The sequence below is a fragment of the Peromyscus maniculatus genome, chromosome 18 (assembly GCF_049852395.1).
Source record: "Peromyscus maniculatus bairdii isolate BWxNUB_F1_BW_parent chromosome 18, HU_Pman_BW_mat_3.1, whole genome shotgun sequence".
NCBI lineage: Eukaryota > Metazoa > Chordata > Mammalia > Rodentia > Cricetidae > Peromyscus > Peromyscus maniculatus.
The window spans coordinates 48,983,504-49,008,137 of record NC_134869.1 but is presented as its reverse complement, the minus strand read 5'-3'; the positions used below and the strand labels follow the sequence as shown (position 1 = coordinate 49,008,137).

At 46.6% G+C, this 24,634-nt stretch overlaps 1 protein-coding gene across 1 annotated transcript in view; it reads right to left on the bottom strand.

Annotated features, from left to right (window-relative positions):
• Nucleotides 1-436: 436 nt before the first annotated feature.
• The window catches only part of Tbk1 (TANK binding kinase 1), a 39,942-nt gene continuing 15,744 nt past the window's right edge, over nt 437-24,634 (bottom strand). Inside the window, exons 7-21 of the mRNA XM_076554173.1 lie at nt 22,251-22,361; nt 19,904-20,083; nt 17,720-17,916; nt 16,243-16,301; nt 15,828-15,919; nt 11,932-12,033; nt 9,598-9,676; nt 8,291-8,412; nt 8,120-8,196; nt 7,571-7,610; nt 5,825-5,926; nt 5,621-5,717; nt 4,782-4,888; nt 4,521-4,592; nt 437-1,250 (exon numbers count right to left, since the gene is read on the bottom strand). Of these exons, the coding sequence (XP_076410288.1) occupies nt 1,199-1,250; nt 4,521-4,592; nt 4,782-4,888; nt 5,621-5,717; nt 5,825-5,926; nt 7,571-7,610; nt 8,120-8,196; nt 8,291-8,412; nt 9,598-9,676; nt 11,932-12,033; nt 15,828-15,919; nt 16,243-16,301; nt 17,720-17,916; nt 19,904-20,083; nt 22,251-22,361 (1,489 nt within the window). The 3' untranslated portion in view covers nt 437-1,198. The remainder of the gene's footprint in view (nt 1,251-4,520; nt 4,593-4,781; nt 4,889-5,620; nt 5,718-5,824; nt 5,927-7,570; nt 7,611-8,119; nt 8,197-8,290; nt 8,413-9,597; nt 9,677-11,931; nt 12,034-15,827; nt 15,920-16,242; nt 16,302-17,719; nt 17,917-19,903; nt 20,084-22,250; nt 22,362-24,634) is intronic.

The window sequence follows — 24,634 nt, the reverse complement described above, 5'->3', positions numbered from 1 at the left end:
CAGTGGTGGGATATGGTCCAGTGGTGGGATGTGGCCCAGTGGTGGGATGCGGCCCAGTGGTGGGATGTGGCCCAGTGGTGAGATATGGCTCAGTGGTGGGATGTGGCCCAGTGGTGGGGTGTGGCCCAGTGGTGGGGTGTGGTTCAGTGGTGGGATGTGGCTCAGTGATGAGATATGGCTCAGTGGTGGGATGTGGCCCAGTGGTGGGGTGTGGCCCAGTGGTGGGGTGTGGCTCAGTGGTGGGATGTGGCTCAGTGGTGGGGTGTGGCTCAGTGCTGAGGTGTCCAGTGGTGGGATGTGGTTCAGTGGTGGGGTGTGGCTCAGTGGTGAGATGTGGTTCAGTGGTGGGGTGTGGCCCAGTGGTAGGTCAATCAGTTTAAAAAACAGTAATACCTCATTTTGTTTCACTAACCAGAGACACAAAAAGCACACAAGCTTCTTACATTAAAATTGAGAAATTTATTCTGTCATGAAATAGTAAGCAGAATATTTCATGAAACAGTTAGCAGAATTAAAGTACAGAAATATTGAAATGATAGTAGACTATGAATGGCAATTACACATTTATGAGCAAAGGAAAAATGAATAATTTAAACAATGAATTCACTTTAAATTTTTTGCTCAATAATTCACCTGAAATTAAATGTACGAGGAGAACTGAGACCTGGGCCTTGTCAAGTGAAACAATGCCCCTTCATCCTCGTCAAAGGAGACAATGCCCCTTCATCCTCGTCAAGTGAGACAATGCCCCTTCATCCTCGTCAAAGGAGCTGACCCTGGGAACAGTGGGTCGGCTCTGCTCCCCGCCACCCCACCGTTCAAACTATCAGTCCTTTCTTATTTCGAAGGATGCCAACTTAAAAAATATTTCCTTAGGCACCGAGCAATGGATTTCTCCAGCCTCACTTGGAGGATTGGGGACAGCATCCCAAAGCACTGGCCGGTCATGGCTTCTTCTACAGCTCACTGAGGTCAATCTGCCTTGTGTACTTACAAATGTGGAAAGGCAAAATTACATCTGAACAGCAGCCAAAAATTTATATATATATATGTATTTTTGTATTTACAAAGTGTACATATTTACACGACCTCATCAGATGCTGAACTGTAGAAATAAGAACCACCCAGAAAGGCGTTCATTTCGAGCTCCAGTGTTATCTTCCTGTGCAAACTAGAACTTCCCAGAGTCCCTGGAAGGCTAAAGACAGTCCACGTTGCGGAGGCCACCGTCCATTGTTAAGGCCCCAAACCTGAAACACACAGAAGAAAGACGATCTCAGCAGACCCGCGCATGTGCTCTCCAGGGTCCCCGTATTCTGGGGACTGAATTCAGGGTCCTCAGGCATGCTGGGCAAGAACTGTCAATGAGCTGTGCCCCAGTTCCTGACATCCCAGCTCTCCAGAGAAGAATTACAGAACAGAGTTCAGAGGAACTGTTGTTGTTGTTGTTATTATTATTATTTAAGGGCACACAGCTGGCGGTCAGAGGACAACTTTCGAGTCAGCTCTCTCCTTGCACCTTAACGTGGGTTTTGGGGACTGAACTCAGGTCACCAGGCCTGCACAGTGGGAGCCTTTATGTGCTGCACCGTCTGGCTGGCCTAGGAACAGTTATTTTTAAATAACTGAAGCAACTGTGATCTGCTCTCCTTCTCACTGAAAACGAGGGGCATTATTATACGAAGGAATACAATCCAGTGGCTTGGGGAAGCTTAAAATAAAAACAAGGCAAAAGGCTGGGTGGTGGTGGTGGTGGCATGTGTCCATAACCCCAGCACTCGGGAGGCAGAGGCAGGTGGATCTCTGTGAGTTCGAGGCCAGCCTGGTCTACAGAGTGAGATCCAGGACACAGAGAAACCCTGTCTCATAAAACAAAATAACAAAACAAAACAAAAACAAAAATGAAACCATTCCTGGGGGGAGAGAGAGCTCAGCAGTTAGAGAACTGGCTGTGTGGTCCAGAGGGCCCTGGTTGGTTCCCAGGACCGCCATGATGGCTCACAACCGTCTATCTGTAAGTCCAGTTCCAAGGAAGCCCGTCCTTTCTCTGGCCTCCTCCGGGAGCATGCCTCCAAGTGGTACACAGACATGTAAGCAAACAAAACATCCCAACACATACAAACAATAATACGATGTTCAAGAAAATGTATTTTGAAAATGACATGTATTTATCCATTCTGTGTGCACACTGCACATGCCCTGCCCTGCCCTGCCCACGCACGCACGCACGCACGCACGCACGCATGCACGCACGCACACACACACACACACCCTGCACAGTGCTCTCCTGGAGGTCAGAGGACCACTGTGGAAGGTAGGTCTTTCTGCCATGTGGGGCGTCAGGCTTGAGGCAAGCGCCATCCCCTGACCTGGGGAAACTTTTTAAGAGGAAATGGGAAGTGATGTAATTACAATGTTACAAGAATTGGAGACTGTTTTCTAAGTGAGGCGCTAAGGTTTATAAGCTGAAGTACAGGGGTAAGAATGGCCTACTCCAAAGAGAGTGAAGAATGGAGCCTCGTTTACAGAATGTTATTCTGGGAGGAGAAGGCAGTGACACTGGTGGCCAGGTCAGGACCAAGACGCCATCTTCCCCAAGGACACCCGGATTCAGACTGCACTCTCTAGACAACAGGGGCTTAGGATTTTTCCCTTTTCTTCCTTCCTTTCTTTTTTTTTCTCTTTGAGACAGGGTTTGTCTGTGTAGCCCTGGTTGTCCTGGAACTTGCTCTGTAGATCAGGCTGGCCTTGAACTCACAGAGATCCCTCTGTCCCTGCCTCTGAGTGCTGGGATGAAAGACATGTACCATCACATCTGACGAGAAGTCTTCAAGGCAAGGGCGGGACATACTTATCCACTGTTTCAGAAGATTATTCTGGCTGTAAACACCAGGTCTGTGGTTGCAGAACCAAGTCAGGCTCCCTGCCCAGCTTCAGGAGAAAGGAGGAGGGCAGGAGGGAAACAGGAAGCCTTGTGAAGACTACCGAACTGGTCAAGGGGAGGAAGGAAGCGCGTCTTAAGACAATTCATATTTCTAGAGGGAGGAAGTGGTGTCCCTGGAATAGCACGAGATGATTAGGAGGGAAACTGAGTCAGAATGATTTCAGATATAAACTCCTAGAGGTAAAACCAGGATGTCCATGTACACACAGGATGTACAATATTCTCTGTTGCCTTGGCTTCCACTATGTTAAAATCTGAATCCTGAAATAATCCGAAACTTGAAACTTTTGAGTACTGACAAGTACTGACAAGTACCACAAAATGAAATGTCTATACCTGACCTCTTGTGACAAGTTGCATTTTATGATGCAGGCATACCAAAACCCTATATAAAATCATTTTCGGCTCATGTGTATGGGGGATATATGAAACACACATAAGTGCTATGCCTATATTTGGGTGCCATCTCCACATTTCATTATCTGGAAAACTCCAGGAGCCTTAAACACTTCTGGTTCCAAACATTTGACTCCTGTGACTGAGTGGGGGGGGGCGGGGGGGGGGGGAGGAGAAGTCCGGGGAAAATTAGCACAGCAAGGGCGCTTGAGTACACAGTAACCAACGATTAAGTCAAGGGAAGCTGAGGGATTCTGGCAGCCGGCACTGCAGGACACAGTGAAGCCCTGGGACTGTGAACACCAGCGAGCATCATGCATGCGCCCATGAGCACTGAGCAGGGCACGGCCCAGGTCTGGGACCGTGACATCAACTGCACGGTTTCCACTGAGAAGGCAGTTTTCTGCCTTTAGTTGAACTGTGGGAGACATCTTCCAGTGTCGTGCCCCAGCATGGAGGGGTCACATCAGTGTACCTTTGAACTGTGCTGGGTTGAGATGAACAAGCACAGTTCTTAGAAGGTGACTTTCCTTTCCTCCTTGGTAAACACAAGGAGGTGTGCAGAGGGCTTCTAGGCCTCTCAGCACCCCTCAGAGCACTGCTGTCTTAGGGGAAACTGAATCCCCAAACTGGAAGACTCTTGTGAAAGAGATCCTGTGCGGAGTCAAATAAGTAGGCGTAGTGGCGCATATCTTTAACCCCAGCACTCGGGAGGCAGAGAGGCAGGCGGATCTCTGTGAGTTCAAGGACAGCCAGAGCTACATAGTGAGACCCTATCAAAAACAAAACAAAGGGGCTGGAGAGATGGCTCAGCGGTTAAGAGCACTGGCTGCTCTTCCAGAGGTCCTGAGTTCAATTCCCAGCCCCCACATGGTGGCTCACAACCACCCATAATTCGTTCCGGTGCCCTCTTCTGGCCTGTAAGCCTACATGTAGACAGAATATTGTATACATAATAAGTATTTAAAAAAAAAAAAAAAAGAGTTTTTGGGTTTGATCCTCAGCTCCAAAAAAAAAAAAAAAAAAAAAAAAAACCAAAACAATAACAACAAAAATCAACGCCAAACAAAGGGTATCACGAGTTCCTCATCCCACCCCTTTCTCACCGCCACACCTTCTGAGCAGAGAAAGACAGACGGACGGACGGCTGTGGCGTATGACTCAGCTGCGGCCCACTCACCGTTCTAAAATATGATTGTTCTCGGCCAGCTCCTTCACCACCCCCTCCATCTCCTCCTTCAGCTTCTTCATCCTGGAGGGGAAAGCAGACGGACGGTCAACCTCCTAGAAGCGTGTCTGCGTGGCTTTAGGTTTACAATCTCAGTAGCCTGGAGATGCCACCCAGCACAGTAAACATGGAGGACTTTGAGATGTGTGGACGAGATTTCAAGCTGAGACGGGAGCACGTGGCCCCACTCCAGTTTCCAAGAGAGCCGCTCACCCGAGAGTCATCTCCACTAGCGTGTTGGAGCTGGGGTAGACGGGAGCCAGGGCGTGCTTGACTCCACTGGAGGCCGCCAGCATTTTCTGAGGCAGAGTCTCCTGTAACTACAACAGAAGGCGAATGTGTCAGTCCCTGGGCAAGGCACAGATGCCGATCCAGAGCATGTACAGCTCCGGGAAGGCCGATCCCACACCCGCTCTGCAGGGAAACTGTGTGCATGCTGGCCAGTGCTCAGCCACGGGTCTGCAGCCCGAGCCCAGCTTTCAATTCCTGTTTCAAAACTATCAGTGCTAAGTACTGAAGAGCTCAGTACCCTCTAAACAGATTTCCCTACAAACAATAAAAGATGAATTATCAAGTGTTTCTAGTTGTCCAACATCTAAAAGAGAAAAAAAATGGGGGATGGGCCAGTAGTACGGGTGTCTGCTGCCAGGGCTGCCAGCCTGAGCTCCACCCCGGAGCCCACACGGGGGAGAAGAGACTCAGTCCCCCAGAGTTGTCCTCTGACTGCGCACACACACACACACACACACACACACACACACACACACACACACACACAGACACACACACAGACACACACACACACAGACACACACACACACACAGACACACACAGACACACACACACACACACAGACACACACACACACACACACAGACACACACACAGACACACACACACAGACACACACACACATCCATGCAGTATGCGTGAATGTCGCATGGAAGTGAACGCAGACACCATGTCCCACGTCTCTGGCGACAGTCATCGGAACTACACTGTCCCCTCGGGCAGCAAAACTCTTCCTTCCCTGCGGCACTCAGGGACGCACCTCGTTGGTATAGTCTTGATACTTGGACACTTCCTCTTCAATGTCGAAGCACTGATTGGTTAGAGATAACAGCTGTTTCCTGAGATGAAGCATCTTTCTGAAAACCGAGGGGAGTCCGTTAGCAAGCAGCCTCCTGGGACTCGGCTTCTACACGGCTCACCCTGCACTGCACAGCCCCCTCCCGTCCCAGGGCATCCTCCTTACCGCATCCATTCCTCTGACTTATCCAGAAAGGCTTCATACTTTTTAACGCACTCATCTGTAAAGTGGGTCATTGCTTTTGTCGCATGGTAATACAGTTTTTGTCTGCAAGTTAGAAGGAGCCAGAGGCTGAGCATAACCTCACTATTTCTACCTCCAACTGAAGTACTTCAAGCTGGACATGGTGGCGCATGCCTTTCACCCCAGCACTCGGGAGGCAGAGCCAGGCAGATCTCTGTGAGTTCGAGGCCAGCCTGGTCTACAGAGCGAGTTCCAGGACGTCCAGGACTACACAGAGAAACCCTGTCTCAAAAAACAAACAAACAAACAAACAACCCACTTCTGTGGTGGTATTGTGTTCCCCAAAATATTGTGTACCTTAATAAACTTATCTGGGGTCAGAGAACAGAAAAGCCACTAGTTAGGCAGTGATAGCACACGCCTTTAATCCTAGCATTCCAGAGATAGAAATCCCTCTGGATCTCTGTGAGTTCAAGGCCACATTGGAAACAGCCAAGCATGGTGACACACGCCTTTAATCCCAGGGAGTGGTGGTACAAAGCAGAAAGATATATAAGGCGTGAGGACAAGAAACTAGAGGCTTTTGGCTGGTTAAGCATTTGGCTGGTTAAGCTTTCAGGCTATGGAGCAATACAGTTCAGCTGAGATTCATTCTGGATGAGGACTCAGAGGCTTCCAAGCTGAGGAAATAGGACCAGCTGAGGAACTGGTGAGGTGAGATAGCTGTGGCTTGTTCTGTCTCTCTGACCTTCCAGTGTTCACCCCAATAACTGGCCTCGGGTTTGATTTTATTAATAAGAACTTTTAAGATTCATGCTACACACTTCAAACACACAAAGTTCACGTTCTCTATGATCACTGTGGACCGGAGCTGGAGCACAGGCAGGGGGGAATCCCCTGGCCCGGGCACTGAACTCATCCCCTCTGGAAAAGCAGTGCTCTTCACCACGGAGCCACCGCCAGCCCCAACACCCATCGGCTGGAGTTGGTGAAGAAGGCTGCGCTGGCCCCCAGGGTCCTCCTGGCTGCCCTCTGTCAGCACAGCATGAGGCAGAGCCAGCCGAGCCAGCAGACCGGGCCTTCCTCCTAGTCCTCTTCCTCTCCTAGGGATCTCCACACTGGGGACCAGTGAGCGGGCCTGAGCAATGTGCACCCACAGTGGAACTGTGCGGTGAATCCCAACTTTAAGAAGAATTAAAGATATTACAATGTAAGATGAAACGTTAAACGGTCTTATTAATAAAAACCAGGAGCCAGAAATTGGCGTGAAAAACTGAGAGACCAGAAAAGCAGAAAGAAGCCAGCCACGTTCTTACCACTTTGAGATCCTTCCTCAGCCAAAGAGACCTACTTCCTGTCTACCCACGCCTATATGCCTTTCTGTTCTGCCATCTCCCTTCCTCTCTCTGCCCAGCTGCATCACTTCCTGTCTGTCTGTACAGACCTCCAGACCTCTATGGTTGGTCCTGGAAGTAAAGGCGTGTGTCACCACACTGGGCTCTGTTCCCAGGGTGGCCTTGAACTCACAGAGATCCAGACAGGTCTCTGCCTCCCGAGTGATAGGATTAAAAGTGTGTGCCACCACTGTCTGGCCTCTATGTCTAATCTAGTGGCTGTTCTGTTCTCTGACTCCCAGATAAGTTTTATTTGTTAGAACACAAATAAAATATCACCACATAAAAAACTAGCAGCAAAAAGAATCCGTTTTAATTCAACCTGGATACTTACTTGTCAAATTTGTGGATCTGTTCTTCGTTATAAGCTAGTCCTGAAAATGGAAAAAGCGTACTTTCGTTAGTGTAGAGTTGACTATCACAGGTGCTATATTTCCTCCTTTGAGATCACTGCCTCAAAAAGGCTAAGAGTTCGAAGTGGGTATAAAAGCTTTGGGGCCCATGGGCTACATATGACCCGTCGACGCTTTAATTTGGTCAGTATGAAGTTATGATTTAAAAAGAAAAACTGTCAACATTTAAGTCAGAATATTTTTAATAAAGCTCCTATCTCTAGCTTTTCTTTAAAAGGGAGGCCTGGGCAACACAGGGGTGACAGAGCAGGGCCCCTGTTTCAGAGGTCCGTTTCCTGTGTGCTCCCTGCCTGCCTCCAGAAGATCTAGGGTTCGTGACCTTCATTTAAGATATGTACAAGGTTGGTTTGACAATAACTTCTAGTACCTTCAACCTCTTTTCTGACACAGATCTACAGTAGCTGCACTTAAAAACCCCGCACAGTAATGCAGCTGGCGCCTTAGATGAACCCACAGCAGACGTTACTCACTGCGCTCTGCCTTGTCCTTTTTGAATTGATAGTAAATCTCTGTGATGCAATTTAACAGGACTTGTAGTTTTTCTACGCTATTTAAGGAAGAAAAACCCAAGTAAATTATTGGAAGTGATACAACAAAGGAAAATAAACAGGAACAGAAATCACCCCCAGGCTGTAACCTACTTTCTGTCTTTTGGATGAGTGCCTTCCTGATGTGCCCAGGTGTCGGCCAGCAACCCCCCTGGAGACAACCTGCTGTCGATGTCCTGAAGACTGCTCTCTATTGTTCCCTGAGAACTGGAAAGCTAAAGAGAACAATGGATTAGGTCAGCAGGCCCGACCAGGAATGGTCATCAGAGCATCAGAGTCTGTTCGAAGGTCTCTGCTGTCTTGTCTGTTTTCAGGTGAGGCTGATCCTGCTGCCGTTCACACACCACACAGGACACTCACAGGCCCCTTTAATGACTGCTTGTTGTTGTTTGGGGGTTGGCAGGCATATTGCTATTTTAAATTAGAGTTCCTAGGCTGGGCATCCTTTCAAGGTCATGAGCTACATCTCCTCCCCTTGTCTCTGACTTTTAAATCATTTTCTCTCCTAAATATTTTTCCAACGTTTCAAATATCATTTAAAGTGTATAAATAAGTAACGTGAAAGCTTTATTCATGGGACAGAGACTTGTAACATGTGATGCATTCTGACATTTTCATCCTCTTTAAAACGCCGCCAACTCCAAGGCACTAGACTACAAGCATTACTCCTCCGTGACTCATCCTTTGGAAAAGGAAGGCAGGGACACCCGTGCACACACGCACAGAGCACACACACACATATGCACATAACCTGAAAACAATCTGTCCTTTTGAAAGGCCTTGTGGAGCCTATCAGGAATGTCTGGGTGAAGGGCAGCCTGCTCCCACAGTACATAACTGTGTGGACTTCTGCACGAAGGAGAAATCCATTCCAACACCTTCTATTTTGTGTTCAGCAATCTGTGTCCTTACTGCCTTTTCTAGTTACAGAAATAACCCACTGCCTGAGGACTCCAAATCCTTTCCTCTTTAAAGAGATCTGATATTTCTGGATTGCAGTTATTTCTAACCAAGTTTAAGCACCCATACTTGACTGCGTGTGGAAAAACCACACTATGAACGTCCATTATTACACAACAGCATTAAGGATTAAAACAAAGGAAAAATGCGGAAAATGTGGGGTGGGAATACAGGAAGCATTTGGAAATAGTACAAAGAACTGAATGGCAGAAATAGTGTGTGCATATAACTTATATGTAGAATAAGAAAAATTGTGTATCTTAGATAGATATTGCTAAGAATATATATACAGATAAAATAAAATATAATCCCCCCCCCACACACACACAGTCTCTAAAAACAGAAGGAGGAACTTTTTCCTCCAGAGAAGCACCCCTTCCTCAGGGAGTTCACACTAACTCTCACCTGCCCTGTAGCTGTCGTAATTTGCCGATACTTACTCTCAACAGTTTGGTGTGTATGTCTGAAATTTCACCCAACTCTGCTGCTTCTAGGTTGATTTTCATCAACTTTTCATATCTGCATGAAAAACACATCACCAGAAAATGAGTGTAACAAATACAGATTTTTAGAGGTAGTTTATGAAGTGGATTTTATTATTATAATCATTTAATAAAAATTTACTCAAGGTCTCTATGCCGAGAGATTGAGAAACTCAAGGTCTCTATGCTGAGAGATTCTGAGAAACCTTTGCCGCCTCCCTAAAGAAGGCGCTCCCCACACAGACGCTCCCCTCTATCTGAGGATTTTGCTTTACGTGACTCCAGGTACCAGTGGTCAACGGTGGTCAGAGAATAGTTTGTGGACAACTCTACAAGCATTTCCTCTATTTTAAGTTCCATGCCATTCTGAGTCATCCGATGAAGTCACCTGGCAGGTACCCCTTCCAGCCCAGGACAGAGCACATTGTGTATGCTCTCTACCCCAGAGTTCCTCAGTAGTGATCTTAGTCACAGGAAGAACTGCCAAGGAATAGTAGGGCTTCAACATCATGCTTTGACTCTATCTGAATTTCTGCTGGGACTCTGGGAATGCATGCACTGAGAATCGGCCCATATTGACTTCCATTATAAATGTGCAGATTAGGATGAAATAGAGAAGGAAGTTAATTTCAAATCACGTTATGTCAGGATAACGGTGAAAATACCAGATTTTAGAATTATGTATGTATATTATAAATGTGTATTTCACTTAGACATATTGACTGCATTTATTATATTTAACCTGCAGTATAAATAGTGTATTCTAAAAGGCAATTTAAATTATCATTGTTACAAAATACATTCTCAGATAGAAGAATAAGAATAAATTAAAAATCACTGGGAAAATTCTGTAGCTTTTTAAACTTACTAACGTTTTGTGTGTGTGCATGCCACAGCGTGCATATGGAGGTCAAACTGTGGAGCTGGTTGTCTCTTATGTGGGTTCACGTTATGTGTGTGTGCACGAGGCATGGGCTGCACATGCCACAGCGTGCATATGGAGGTCAGACTGTGGAGCTGGTTGTCTCTTATGAGGGTTCACGTTATGTGTGCATGCACGAGGCATGGGCTGCACATGCCACAGCGTGCATATGGAGGTCAGACTGTGGAGCTGGTTGTCTCTTTTTTTTTTTTTTTTTTTTTGGTTTTTCGAGGCAGGGTTTCTCTTGTGTAGCTTTGCGCCTTTCCTGGAACTCACTTGGTAGCCCAGGCTGGCCTCGAACTCACAGAGATCCGCCTGCCTCTGCCTCCCGAGTGCTGGGATTAAAGGCATGTGCCACCACCGCCCGGCTGGTTGTCTCTTATGAGGGTTCACGTTATGTGTGCGTGCACAAGGCATGGGCTGCACATGCCACAGCGTGCATATGGAGGTCAGACTGTGGAGCTGGTTGTCTCCTTCAGCCTTATGTGGGTTCTGAAGCCAGTACTCAGGTCACCACACTTGGGCAGTAAGCACCTTTACCCACTCAATATCTCAGTGGCCCCCCCAAAAAAGTTGTTTCTAAAATTCCAGAAACACTACCAAAAGGCTGTTCCAGCTTCTTACTCTCTGAGTTGATGGAGGTTTTATATTTCCCGTTCAGCTCTGCCACCCACTGCCTCGCCACTCAGAAAAGGTGGGGGAAATGCCATCAAAACAGTGATGCTAATTCCTTATGAGAAAGAAACCTGGTGTTTCCCCTGTTGAGACGGAGCAGCCACTGATCCAGGGCTGCTCCACGAACCAAACACTGGGCACGGGGCCCCGCCGTGCTGGGGCCCATGAAGACAGAGCTCAGTCCCGGCCAGGGTGGTATCACAGGGCACACCGGGCCCCGCCGTGCTGGGGCCCATGAAGACAGAGCTCAGTCCCGGCCAGGGTGGTATCACAGGGCACACCGGGCCCGCCGTGCTGGGGCCCATGAAGACAGAGCTCAGTCCCGGCCAGGGTGGTATCACAGGGCACACAGGGTCCCGCCGTGCTGGGGCCCATGAAGACAGAGCTCAGTCCCGGCCAGGGTGGTATCACAGGGCACACCGGGCCCCGCCATGCTGGGGCCCATGAAGACAGAGCTCAGTCCCGGCCAGGGTGGTATCACAGGGCACACCGGGCCCGCCGTGCTGGGGCCCATGAAGACAGAGCTCAGTCCCGGCCAGGGTGGTATCACAGGGCACACAGGGTCCCGCCGTGCTGGGGCCCATGAAGACAGAGCTCAGTCCCGGCCAGGGTGGTATCACAGGGCACACCGGGCCCCGCCATGCTGGGGCCCATGAAGACAGAGCTCAGTCCCGCCCAGGGTGGTATCTACTCACACTTTCACAGTCTTCTCAATGTTTCTGATGCAGAAATCCAACGTGATGACGACTTCTGTCTTCTTGTGGACGGTCTCATTGTAGTCATCTCTCACCAGCTCACTGAAAACAGTGCTCTCCCATTAGTTATGTTCTGTGTTTGGATGACCACTAATTACACTGAGATTCTACTTCAAACATACTTCATAAATTTTAAATGCCAAATCACATTTTTTTAGGGTACCATTAAAAGCATATCTGTGTCAGATAATACTCTAGCCAGCCTGTTAACCTCTTGTAATTAGGCTTAATTTAAAAAAAAAAAAAAAAAAGCAAAAGCATTTGTGTGACTCTTCCACATCTGGGCATTTATACTTCGCAGACTATCACTGGTTAGGTAAAATTTTAGAAATTAGGTTAAAGTTTAGAAACCCAAGGCATTAAAATTAAAGATAAAAAGCTAATCTATAAGCTTACAAACAAGCTGTGTAACGTTTACGCCATTAGAATTAATTTTCTACTCCGGGCAGCACCTGTGATCTCCGAAGAGGGTGGCACTGGGAATCACACCTAACGGGAGGGCTTTTGGACTACAACAGCGGTCAGCAAACAAGGCCAGAGTCCGTTTCACGGCCTATCATTACTCTAGACAAAGAGGACATCGCGTGGCCATGAAGCCTAACATACTGAGGACCCTTTCAAAGAAAATCTGACGTTGTGGCTACATGAAAAAGGTTTTTTAAACTTAAACTATAATAAATAAAACTAATAAAAACCACTGAGCCACTGATCAGTGACAGAAAAACAGGAAAAAAAAATGCTGTGTGTATTTGGCGCATTTAACTGGTTCTTCTAGACATGCCAAGCACCAGTTTTGCCACTGAAGCCATCCAGAGCTAAGGTATGTTGGCACTAACTAAGCCATGCGGGAGTTAACTAAGGTATCCTGGCAGTAAGCCATGCTGGCACTAACCAAGTCATCCCAGAGTTAACTAAGGCATCCTGGCACTAAGCCATCCTAGAGCTAACTAAGCCATCCTAGAGCTAACTAAGGCATTCCAGAGTTAACTAAGGCATCCAGTGCTAACTCAGGCATCCCAGAGCTAACTAAGGCATCCAGCACTAAGCCATCCAGAGCTAACTAAGGCATCCAGCACTAAGCCATCCAGAGCTAACTAAGGCATCCAACACTAAGCGATCCAGCGCTAACTAAGGCATCCCAGAGCTAACTAAGGCATCCCAGAGCTAACTAAGGCATCCAGCGCTAACTAAGGCATCCCAGAGCTAACTAAGGCATCCCAGAGCTAACTAAGGCATCCAGTGCTAACTAAGGCATCCCAGAGCTAACTAAGGCATCCCAGAGCTAACTAAGGCATCCCAGAGCTAACTAAGGCATCCCAGAGCTAACTAAGGCATCCCAGAGCTAACTAAGGCATCCCAGAGCTAACTAAGGCATCCAGCACTAAGCCATCCAGAGCTAACTAAGGCATCCAGCACTAAGCCATCCAGAGCTAACTAAGGCATCCAACACTAAGCGATCCAGCGCTAACTAAGGCATCCCAGAGCTAACTAAGGCATCCCAGAGCTAACTAAGGCATCCCAGAGCTAACTAAGGCATCCAGTGCTAACTAAGGCATCCCAGAGCTAACTAAGGCATCCCAGAGCTAACTAAGGCATCCCAGAGCTAACTAAGGCATCCAGTGCTAACTAAGGCATCCCAGAGCTAACTAAGGCATCCCAGAGCTAACTAAGGCATCCCAGAGCTAACTAAGGCATCCCGGCACTAACTAAGGCATCCCAGAGCTAACTAAGGCATCCCAGAGTTAACTAAGGCATCCATCCCGGCACTAAGCCATCTCCAGCACAAAGCTCCTTAGTGGAGGCAGAAAACCAGGCTTAGGAAGGGAGCTATGACACACTCAAAGTCGTCCCCAGCCCAAGGTTGTGCGCTTTGGTGACACAACACTAGTCACAGGGAAGAAACCTAAACCATTAAGGGCCAGCCGAGGTAGCAAAATGCCTGTGGTCCCAGCTCTTGGGAGGCGGAGGCAGGAAGGTCATGAGTATGAGACCAGTCTGGGCTACGCAGTGAGCCCCTGGCTCAAACACCAAGAGCCAGTATAAGAATGACACAGAAGCCGGGCGGTGGTGGCGCACGCCTTTAATCCCAGCACTCGGGAGGCAGAGGCAGGCGGATCTCTGTGAGTTCGAGGCCAGCCTGGTCTACAAAGCGAGTTCCAGGAAAGGCGCAAAGCTACACAGAGAAACCCTGTCTCAAAAAAAGCAAAAAAAAAAAAAAAGAATGACACAGAGTACACACGTGTCTGTGCAAGAAAGAATGGGTGTAAGCACGCACGGGCTGTCACAAGCATTAGGTCCCCAGCAACTGCAGTGAGGTGAGTCAGGAAAGCATTCCCTGGTGTCCCTTGTCACCAAGTCACACTGCACATCTGCAGAATGAGGAGTCAACCACTGATGTGTACAGCAGCAGCACAGTTCTCAAGGAGACCCATGTTCTCTTCCAGATGGAACGATGACCTTCAGGAACCACAGAAGGTCAAAGAGAGACCCGGATCATACATATCTTCCGTGTGTGTGTGTGTGTGTGTGTGTATGTGTGTGTGTGTGTGTGTGTGTGTGTGTGTGTGTGTAAGATGACCCTCAGGAACCACAGGTTAAAAAAGGACCTGAATCATACACATCTTCCGTGTGTGTGTGTGTGTGTGTGTGTGTGTGTGTGTGTGTGTGTGTGTGTGTGAATGATGACCTTCATGAATCACAGGTGGTCAAAAAAAGACCTGGACCATACACATCTTGTGTGCGTGTGTGTGTGTGTGTGTGTGTGTGTGTGTGTGTGTGTGTGTGTGTGTGTAAGTGTAAGATGACCCTCAGGAACCACAGAAAGTTAAAAAAGGACCTGAATCATACACATCTTCCGTGTGTGTGTGTGTGTGTGTGTGTGTGTGTGTGTGTGTGTGTGTACCAGTGTCTCTCCTCAAGGGCCACCCACCTTTCTTTTTTCAGAAGGGTCTTCCTCTGAGACCTGGGACTTGCGATTCAGGCTGGCTGGCCAGCGAGGCTGGGTGAGCCACCCGTCTGCCTTCTCAGGGTGGGGTCACAAGCCTGGGGTACTGTGCCTCCCCCTCCTTTGTTTACAGAGGAGAGGGGGTCCGAGGGCTGAGCTTGTCTTCATTTCTGCAGAGCGAGCCCTTTCCACCTGAACTACACCCACGTCCTCACGTTGTATTTTTAAAGGAATTTTAACCACAGTAAGCGGTTAGGAAAAGGAATGTGTAGCCTCTCAAGTCCTGTCAAGATGAGTATATACCCGTAGGTGTGCGTCCACATCCATGCAGCGTCTCAAACAGTCAAGTCCATGGTGTGCTCCTGACGGATAAGGTTGGGGGCAGCTGAGCTATGGGCACAGGACTTCTGAGGTGATGAAATGGGTGCATCGCTCTGCCACACTCAAGGCCGTGACTTGGACATTTTAAAGGCATGAATTCTATGTGTATAAGTTACAGCCCAATAAGTCTGTTAAACAGGAGTGGGTGTAAACAGACAGGACATGGAGGAAGACTGTGCAGCCTTCACCCTAGAAAACAGACTGCTTTAATGGTGTCACTGCCAAGTCGAAGTTCTCCGAGGGAGCTAATGAATCCTGTCAGGTCCTCTGAAAGAGGACTGTCTGCCTCCCAGAGCTGGGCAGGTTCAAATCAGACTGTCCATCCCCATGTCTCCCTAGGCTATTGACGGAAATCAAAGATAACGCCGAGGGGGTGAAGACAAATGTGGCCTCTCAGAATCAGGTTGTGCCCCTAAGTGCCCGCAGTGGCAGGGGGTCAGTGGTGCGTGAGGCCCCCGGTCTAGTGAGGTCCGTGGGGAGCAGGCTTTTCAGACTGCAGTCTCTTACTTACATCAACCACCGGATCCCCTTCCGCATTAACTCCTGATAGAGCAGCAAGGTGCTGGCTATTCGAGAGGCGTAACACACGACGCCCGTCACTGCCTGAGGAAAAGAAGGGTGGTGTTGGGTGCTGGCAGCGGACAAGGCAAGAGAAACTTCCACACAAAGGCGTTCAGGCTTTCAGATCTACGTCAGGTAAATAAATGACCAATGTCTACAAGCTAGGCAGCTGTGACTGGAATAAATATTTCAAGTCTTGACACCATATAAACATCTTTTAACAGAGAGGATTTCCTCTCATTGAGTTCAAGAAAGGAAACTGGAATGTAAAACAACGTGGAGTGGATAATACTTTCAATAGGAAAACTGTCTGCATTTTCCTCAGTCAGACACATAATATGTTGATAAATCCGTCAAACACTAACCTTGGCCATGCTGGCATCACTGTCTAAGTCATAACGCGGATGGACTTTGGGGAGGGAAACTGAAATATGAACAAAGGAGTCAAGTTAGAAACAAAAGTGTTGGGAGCAACCACTGTATTCTTTCTACGGCACGCAGAATGCCTCAACTATGTATGCACAAGGGAGACGACCCTCCACTGTACTTTCCCCCGCTTTAGAGGAAAGCCTGGGGCGAGGACTCAGTGGGTCACGGGGCCTGACATGCAACTGTGAGGTCTAAGTTCAGATCGGGCACCCGTGTCAGAAGCTGAGGGCAGCTGTTTGTGCCTGTGACCCCAGCACTGAGGGGTAGGGACCGGTGGGTCCCCAAGGTTTGCTGACCAGCAGCCTAGCTGAAAAAAAAAAGAAAAAGAAAGAGATCCAGGTTCAGTGAGAGATTTTGTCTCAAGGGGATAAGGCAGAGCGTACAGAGCACAACAGCCAACATCCTTCTCTGACCTCGTCCATGTGGCATGCACGCATGCATCACCCCCACACCAGCGTGAGGCAATGCTCCTGCCCCAACAGCCACCTCCAATGTTTCATTTGTAGAGTGTTTCATTCCTTCCTTTTACGTCTTAAATGGAACAGTTTATGTGCACACATGCTATGGCATAACGGAGAAGCCAGAGAACAACACTATGGAGTTGGTTCTCCCTTTCCCTTTCACATGGCCTCTGGGACTGAACTCAGGGGGTGCCAGGCTTCCGGGATTAGCACCTTTACCCACCCAGCCATCTTGCCAGCCTCATTCAAAAAAAAAAAAAAAAAAAAAAAAGATTTCTTTATTTATTTACTATGTATACAATGTTCTGACTGCATGTCTGCCCGCAGGCCAGCAGAGGGCACCAGATCTCATTACAGATGGTTGTGAGCCACCGTGTGGATGCTGGGACTGAAGCCAGGTCCTCTAGAAGAGCAGCCAGTGCTCTGAACCTCTGAGCCGTCTCTCCAGCTCCAAGCCTCATTTTTTTGTTAAACATATTCTAATACACTGAACTCCACACCTGTCTTTCAATCTAAATTCAATAGTGAAGTCTCAAAATGGATGCAAAATTCTGGGTAACTCTTTTTTTCCCACCAGTAGAACAAACAATTTAAAAAATTTCAAAGATGTAGATCTAATTTTTTTCTTAAATTCTAAAGAATGGCAGAATGTCCTACATATACTAGATAGAATAAATATTTGCTGAACTTGATGATAGGAATGTTATTTTGGGAGTTATCAAAACACTAAAAGCAGTTACAGTAAAACATGACAAATTATCACTTCACAAAATGAAATACTGAAGTGAAAAGAAGAAAATTATGAGGCCTTTCAAGTTTGTAATCTTTATAAACTGTTATGAGATTTTTAATATTTACAGGAAGTCCCACATTAAAATCAGTACCAACTCTATAGAAACGAGCAGCACTCTTACAGTGACAGATGATTGCTTTGTTATTGGCCAGTACTTACTTTTTTCATATATCAATCCTATGGTAGTTAGGGGTTCCCGGCTCACCACAAAAATCGGATTTTCCTCTGTGGTTTTAGGGAAATGCTGGGCTAGTCTTCCAAGTTCTAGAACTAAGCGTCGTCCTTCGTAGATAAGTTCTTGATTTGAAGAAACGATTTTGGTTTGCTTATAGACCAGTTCATGGAATACAGCCGCACTGTGTGGGGGAGTTAAAGGGAGATACAATGCTGGGTGGAGTTAAAGGTAAAACAACCCATCTGGACGGCTTCTAGGGCCTGAACAGTTCTTCTAAGCACCGACTCGCCCATATGGACACGAAAAACGTACTAAACTGGGAACCTCACACAACCTGACCCATCATGTATCTTTAGGTTGAAGACCAAGTCACATAGATAAGCAGAACCAAGAACAGACCTGACACACAACTATCAAACTTTTGTTAAACACGCTAAGAAATTAGAGTATTTTCAGAACGATGTTTCAGGGGAAAAGGTAAGTTCCCCCTGAACAGGTCCACAAGGTCAAAGAAAGTTAGCACTGTGACGTGGCTCGGCCTCCAGCCACTGTTTGGTTGGCTCAGGTTTGGATGCTATTTTAAGCTCAAGTGGATGTCCAGTAACAATGACACCAGTTGACTCAGGCTATAAAGAACCAGAATGTGACCAAAACAACCTAAGGTTACATTAGTATTGCTGCTTTGTATTTTGTTTATTTTGTATTAGATCTATTTATTAGATTATTAACATGTAAATATTTTCTTTTTCTTTTCAGTTTCTGGTGCCTGTGGTTGAAGTCAGGGCGTCATGCATGCAGACATTCTCTAATGAGCGGCTACACCTCAATCCTCTTTTCATGAATTGAAAACAACAACAACAACAACAACAGCACTTTTTTCTCTTCTATTTTAGATTGGGTGGTGAAAATCAAACCTGGGTCCTCTTTAGTGCTCTTAACCACCGGGCTGAGTCTCCAAACCCCTTTTCATGAGCCTCATGAGACAGCAAAACTGTAATGTAAATTCAGAACGGACTGAGGCACAAAGATTGAATCTGACTCTTTTTTGGGGTGGCAGAGGCAGAGCAGTGGCCTTTTTTTTTTTTTTTTTCTGCGACAGGTAGTTTTGGTGCCTGTCCTGGATCTCGCTCTGTAGACCAGGCTGGCCTGGAACTCACAGAGATCCGCTTGGCTCTGCCTCCCGAGTGCTGGGGTTAAAGGCATGAGCCACCACTGTCCGGCTGCGGTGGCTGTTTTTTGAGGCCAGGTTTCACTAGATAGCACTGGCTGGCTGGGAACTCTCTCTGTGGAGCAGGCTGGCTTTGAACTTGTGGTGATCCTCCTGCCCTATCTCCCAAACTGCACTAGCCCAGGCAGCTTCTTCATTCTGCTCTGACATCACTGTAGAGGACTCACAGGCAGTTAGAAGAAGTAACCCGGACAGATGCCTGGACTCTCCGCCCAGTCTCTCTCAATCGTAGCACCTTGCAACATAGTAAACTGTCACCACTAAATATATTTACTTGGATACAATCCATGTAATCCCGTCCCCAGTTTTATACTCAGGTGAATATTTAGTCATATGTAGTCTTATTACATGTGTATTTTTTAAAATCACCTAGTATTTTTATTATATGCAAAACAAATGTTGACTATTTCTTCAGTATTCATAAAGTTTTTATGCTAATTATGTAAATAATTTAGAAACTCCACTATATTTAAAACTTGGGCTTTTTTGTTGTGTTTTGGAGACAGGGTTTCTCTGTGTAATAGTCCTGACTGTCCTGGAACTCGCTCTGTAGAGCAGGCTGAAGATCCACCAGCCTCTGCCTCCCCAGTGCTGGGTTAATGGCGTGCACCACCACTGCCCGCACTTCTGCTTTTAAAGAGGGTATACTTTCAATAAAACAGCTCATTTTTACCAGTCCGTGGCACCCGAAAGAAGTCATTGAATTAGCTCTGTCAAACTTGCAGTTTAAATACAAAGTAACTTACCTGTGTATTTAAGAAAATTAATCCTTTTTACTTCCAATAAGTGATCAGGAATTTACTAAGCATTTAAGTGAAGTTTTCCCAATGAGACGTGCTGCTGATGAAGGTAAGGTGTCTTTCCATTTGCTCTCCTGGCTGAGGAGACGTGCATTACATTACACAATGCAGAGACAGGAGAAGAACACAGAGGCACTTACGTATTATAGCTGTGAATATAAATCTTATGCGCTGTCATCTGTTGCAGGGAGAAAACGTGGATTATCATTCGGTGAAGTACATCACTAGTCTCTGCAAAGAACTGGTCAAAGCCCCAGCACTTCTCTTGATCAGCTTCAAGGATGTTGGCAAGGACTGGGGTAAGCAGTGTCTGGAGACCCCTAAAACAGTATTTACAAAGTTACCTGGGAGAGCCAGGGCACAGAGCCATAACAGCTACAAAGAACACAAGTCAAAAGAACTGCCTGTGGGTGAGTGAGAATGGCCCCCACGGGCTCCCTTCTGTGAAGGCTTAGTCACGTGTTGCTCTGTGTTTTCCCTCCCTCCCTCCTGCCCTCCTGCCTGGCTGACACATACAGGAAGCATGGCTAACTTTTTCTTTCTCAGTTCACTCACTTTAGAAGGGGTTTTTGTTGCTTCCTAGAGTTACTTAATTAAAATCTTTGCCATTTAACGCAAACGAAAATCACGAACAGCACCTTTTCAAGTCTAGTAATTCTGATGCAAGTCTGCTAGGCTGAAATCCGCTGCTGCGGATGAGGTTTGCTTTACTCCAGAAATGAGCCGTCTGTCCGGAACTCAGGCCATGACATCACCGACTCAGTGATACAATAACTAACCTTAAGTGTAATATTGCCTAAATCAAACATAACACAAATTGCTCTAACTGTAAAGTTCTGCTCACCAATACGACACATTTCTTTTGGCAAATCTAGTTACAGAATACGAGTTTACTTTCAGAAAATGTTTTTCAAAAAAGTAAAAAAATGAAACAGGGTAGTATTGCTACTTTCCCCCCCATGAGTTGGAAGGTGGGGTGGTTGAGATAGAATCTCATTGTTTAGTTCAGGATATCATGAAACTCATTATGTAGCCCAGGATGGCTTCAAACTCATGGTGATCTTTCTGCCTCTGCCCCCCAAATGCTGGGGTTACAGACAGGAACTATACCACCCAGCTTTTTTTTTTTAGTTAGCTTGGTTTTTTTGTTTGTTTGTTTGTTTTGGTTTATTTTGGTTTTGGCTTTTCGAGACAGGGTTTCTCTGTGTAGCTTTGGTGCCTGTCCTGGATCTCACTCTGTAGCCCAGGCTGGCCTCGAACTCACAGAGATCCACCTGGGTCTGCCTCCCAAGTGCTGGGATTAAAGGCGTGCACCACCACCGTCTGGTCAGTTAGCTTTGTTTTTAGTCAGGGACTCACTGCTATGCAGCCCTGGCCATCCTAGAACTATGTAGCCCAGGCTAGCCTTGAACCTATGGTGATCCTCCTGCTTCTGCTTCCCGAGTGCTGGGTTTATAGGTATGTCCCCATCATGTCCAGCTACTTTCAATTTGACATTAAGTAATCCTTTCTTTGGGACAATCTGACATATTTTTTAGGGTTCTGACTGCTAAATTAAGGAAGACCCTGTAAACATTTAAAATGCTGGAAAAAGTACTAGAAATGCTAATTTTTCTTTTTTTGGTATTTTTTGAGAGCTACACTATGCAGCTCTGGCTGTTCTGGAACTCAGAGAGACCCTCCGGCCTCTACCTCCCAAGTGCTGGGATTAAAGGTGTATGCCACTATGCCCAGGCTAGAAATACTTACTTTTTAATTCTTTGAATAACCCGAGTACTTTTTTTTAATAAGGAGAATATTAAACTTGTAGTGTTTTTTGCTTTGTTGTTGTTGTTTTTCCTGTTTTGGTTTTTTTGAGTCAGGGTTTCTCTGTGTAGCCCTAGCTATTCGGGAACTCACTCTGTAGACCAGGCTGGCCTTGAACTCAGAGATCTATCTGCCTGTCTCTGAGCCTCCAGAGTGCTGGGATTAAAGACATGTACCAGCCCCGCCAGGAAAAACTTCCTCCTAGTTACACTGCTATTTGTAGTCCATCAGTATGAAAGTCAGCATACATGTCCTTAGGATGAGTCCTACATTGGCAAGAATTTCAGGACAAATGAGAACCAATCTTAAGAGCACATGCCTGTATCCTCAGGAGATAATCCCTAAAGCTCAGAATGTTTACATCACCCCAAATGCAAAAAAAAAAAAAAAAAAAAAAAAAAATCACATGGTTCAACTTAATCAAAATAAAATTACACTAAAAAGCCAGCAGTGGTGGTCCATGCCTGTTATCCCTGCACGTGGGACGTAGAGGCCGGAGGATTATCAGTCTGGGCTACATACTGAGTTCAAGGCTAGCCTGGGCTACATAGCAAGACCCTGCCTCAAAATACAAACCGACAGAAATAACAAAGGCAGCCCAAAAATATGCTCAGATATTTGAACATGCTTATGATTTTTAGGCCATAAAGAGATTAAACACAAATGTCCAAAGTCACTTACCGAGAAAGACTACAGGAAACTGGCATGTCTCCGCTCCAGTCAATGGGTCCATTCTCTGCCTTCTGTACCCCAGATATTGCACCAGAAGGCTTCCCAGTGATTATCTTATACCTGGGAGGACAGCAGAATAAGATGAGCAGGTCATTGCCGCATGGCCGAGCAATGGACTCTGCAGAAGTATTTCCTCAGTTGCACCTACAATCTACTTGAGCAAACATGAGGGCCACGGGATCCACCAAACAATCAAAATACTGAGAATCTGACTGACGGAAGCGGAATAGTAATTGTAGGAATACTAGCTACATGTCATAACTAATTTTCATTTGGGAGCCCGGAGAGCAATGAACAGCATTTTGATGTTCACACCAAAACTTTAATTTTTCCATCTGAAAAATGGGGCAAACACACACACAAAAGCTTTGTCACTGAAATCACTAGACTATAAAAAAGCGCTTAATCTTTTTTTACCCTTATTATCACAGTCAAACAGACTATAAAGTTACTGCAAAATGAGGCAGAGAATTACTTTTTTAAAGAGGGAGCTAAAACTACACATAGCACAGGACTGGGAAAATCCTCTGCATAGTCAGAAGGACACACACGCAGGAATAGATGTGCTGAAGGGAAAAGCCAAACTGATGACTGCAACAGAAAAATAGATGAGCAGAAGCCAGGCTGGCTGGGGAGCAGGGGAGAGTGAGGATGTGGTAAGTCAGGGCAGTGGGACTCTCGGTCTCAGACGTGCTGTGCCTTTAAGAGGCCCTGTATCTGCACGGAAGCATTCAGCATCAACTGTCAGTATCTTACAGCCAGTGGACAGTATTTCTGTCTGATCGTTTTCAGTTTATCATCCGAACAAATGTGCTCTGAGCAAATCAATCTATAATTTCTGCCTCAAGAGATGTTTTAAAATAAAGAAATTAGCCTGGCAGTGGTGGCGCACACCTTTAATCCCAGCGCTCGCGAGGCAGAGGCAGGTGGAGTTCGAGGCCAGCCTGCTCTACAAAGGGAGTTCCAGGACAGCCAGAGTTGTTATACAGAAAAACTCTGTCTAAAAAAAAAACCCAAATTAATGTGGAAAATAAGGTGTCCTCACATGTGCTGGATCCAATTATTAAGGAATAAATTAATGCAAAAAAGAAGTGCAGAGAATTAATGACAGCATTGATAAGGTATGCAAATTCTTCAGAAGTCTAACTGTTCTAAGAGTCACATGTAAACCTTAATCCTGTGAAAACTCAATGCAGGAGTAACAAGGCTGTGACGGGACGGGTGGACCATGCACCAATACAGTCAACGGTCACTAATAATGACAGTGCACAGCGTGGGCACAGAGGTGCATTTCTACACAGATAACGACACCCGGAACACAGTCAACGGTCACTAATAATGACAGTGCACAGCGTGGGCACAGAGGTGCATTTCTGCACAGATAACGACACCCGGAACATATAACTGCCCACTGAGGGATCACACAGCGCCATGGAGTGGCCTCTGAGTCATGTTTCCTTTCCTCCAACAGCACACTTTAATTTCACCCACTTTTAGGTCGTCATTGCTTTAAAAATGTATCTGTGTAAACAGGAGTAACTGTCAGGGACAACTTACATTTAATGAGGAAACAAAGGAGGCCTGGCCTTTGCTAAAGGAGGGTTTTAATAAAAAGGGCACCGTGTAGAGCACGCTCAGGCTGACACTGCAACATCTTAGTGCAATTAGTGGACGTCTTCTCCGATGTACGTACACATGGGGTATTTCCCTAGCATGCATGCAAATGCCCAAGCTTTAGCAAAAGCATCTGAACTTGTTTTATTTACTTCCTTAAATCAACCAAAGGAAAAATATGATTCGTCCTCAACTTTCTGAGATGAAATAAAAGACTAATTTTACAATGTGACTACTGTGAATCCCCCGCAAGTGGGTAAGCTGGGGATGGTGGGTATACAGTTCCAGCATTCAGGGAGCTGCGGCTGAATGGCTTTGACTATTTTAACACAAACCTAGACACATTTGGGAAGAGAAAATCTTAACAGAGAAAATGCCTCTTTGTAACACTGGCCAGCAGGCAAATCTGTAAGGGATTTTCTTGATCAATGATCAATAAGGGAGGGCCTAGCCCCCTGGGGGTGGTGTCGACTCTAGGCGGGTGGTCCTGAAAGGTTAAGAAAGCAGGTGAGCAAGCCACAAGGAGAAAGCCAGTGAGCAGAACCCCATGGCCTCTGCACCAGCTCCTGCCCACAGGTTCCTGCCCACAGGAGTTGTCGCTCTGGACTACAAGCTGTAAGGTAAAATAACCCTTTCCTCCCCAAGCTGCTTTTGGGCCTGGTGTTCATCACAGCAACCGAGACCCTAACACACACAGTGTACAGATGAATTACATAAGA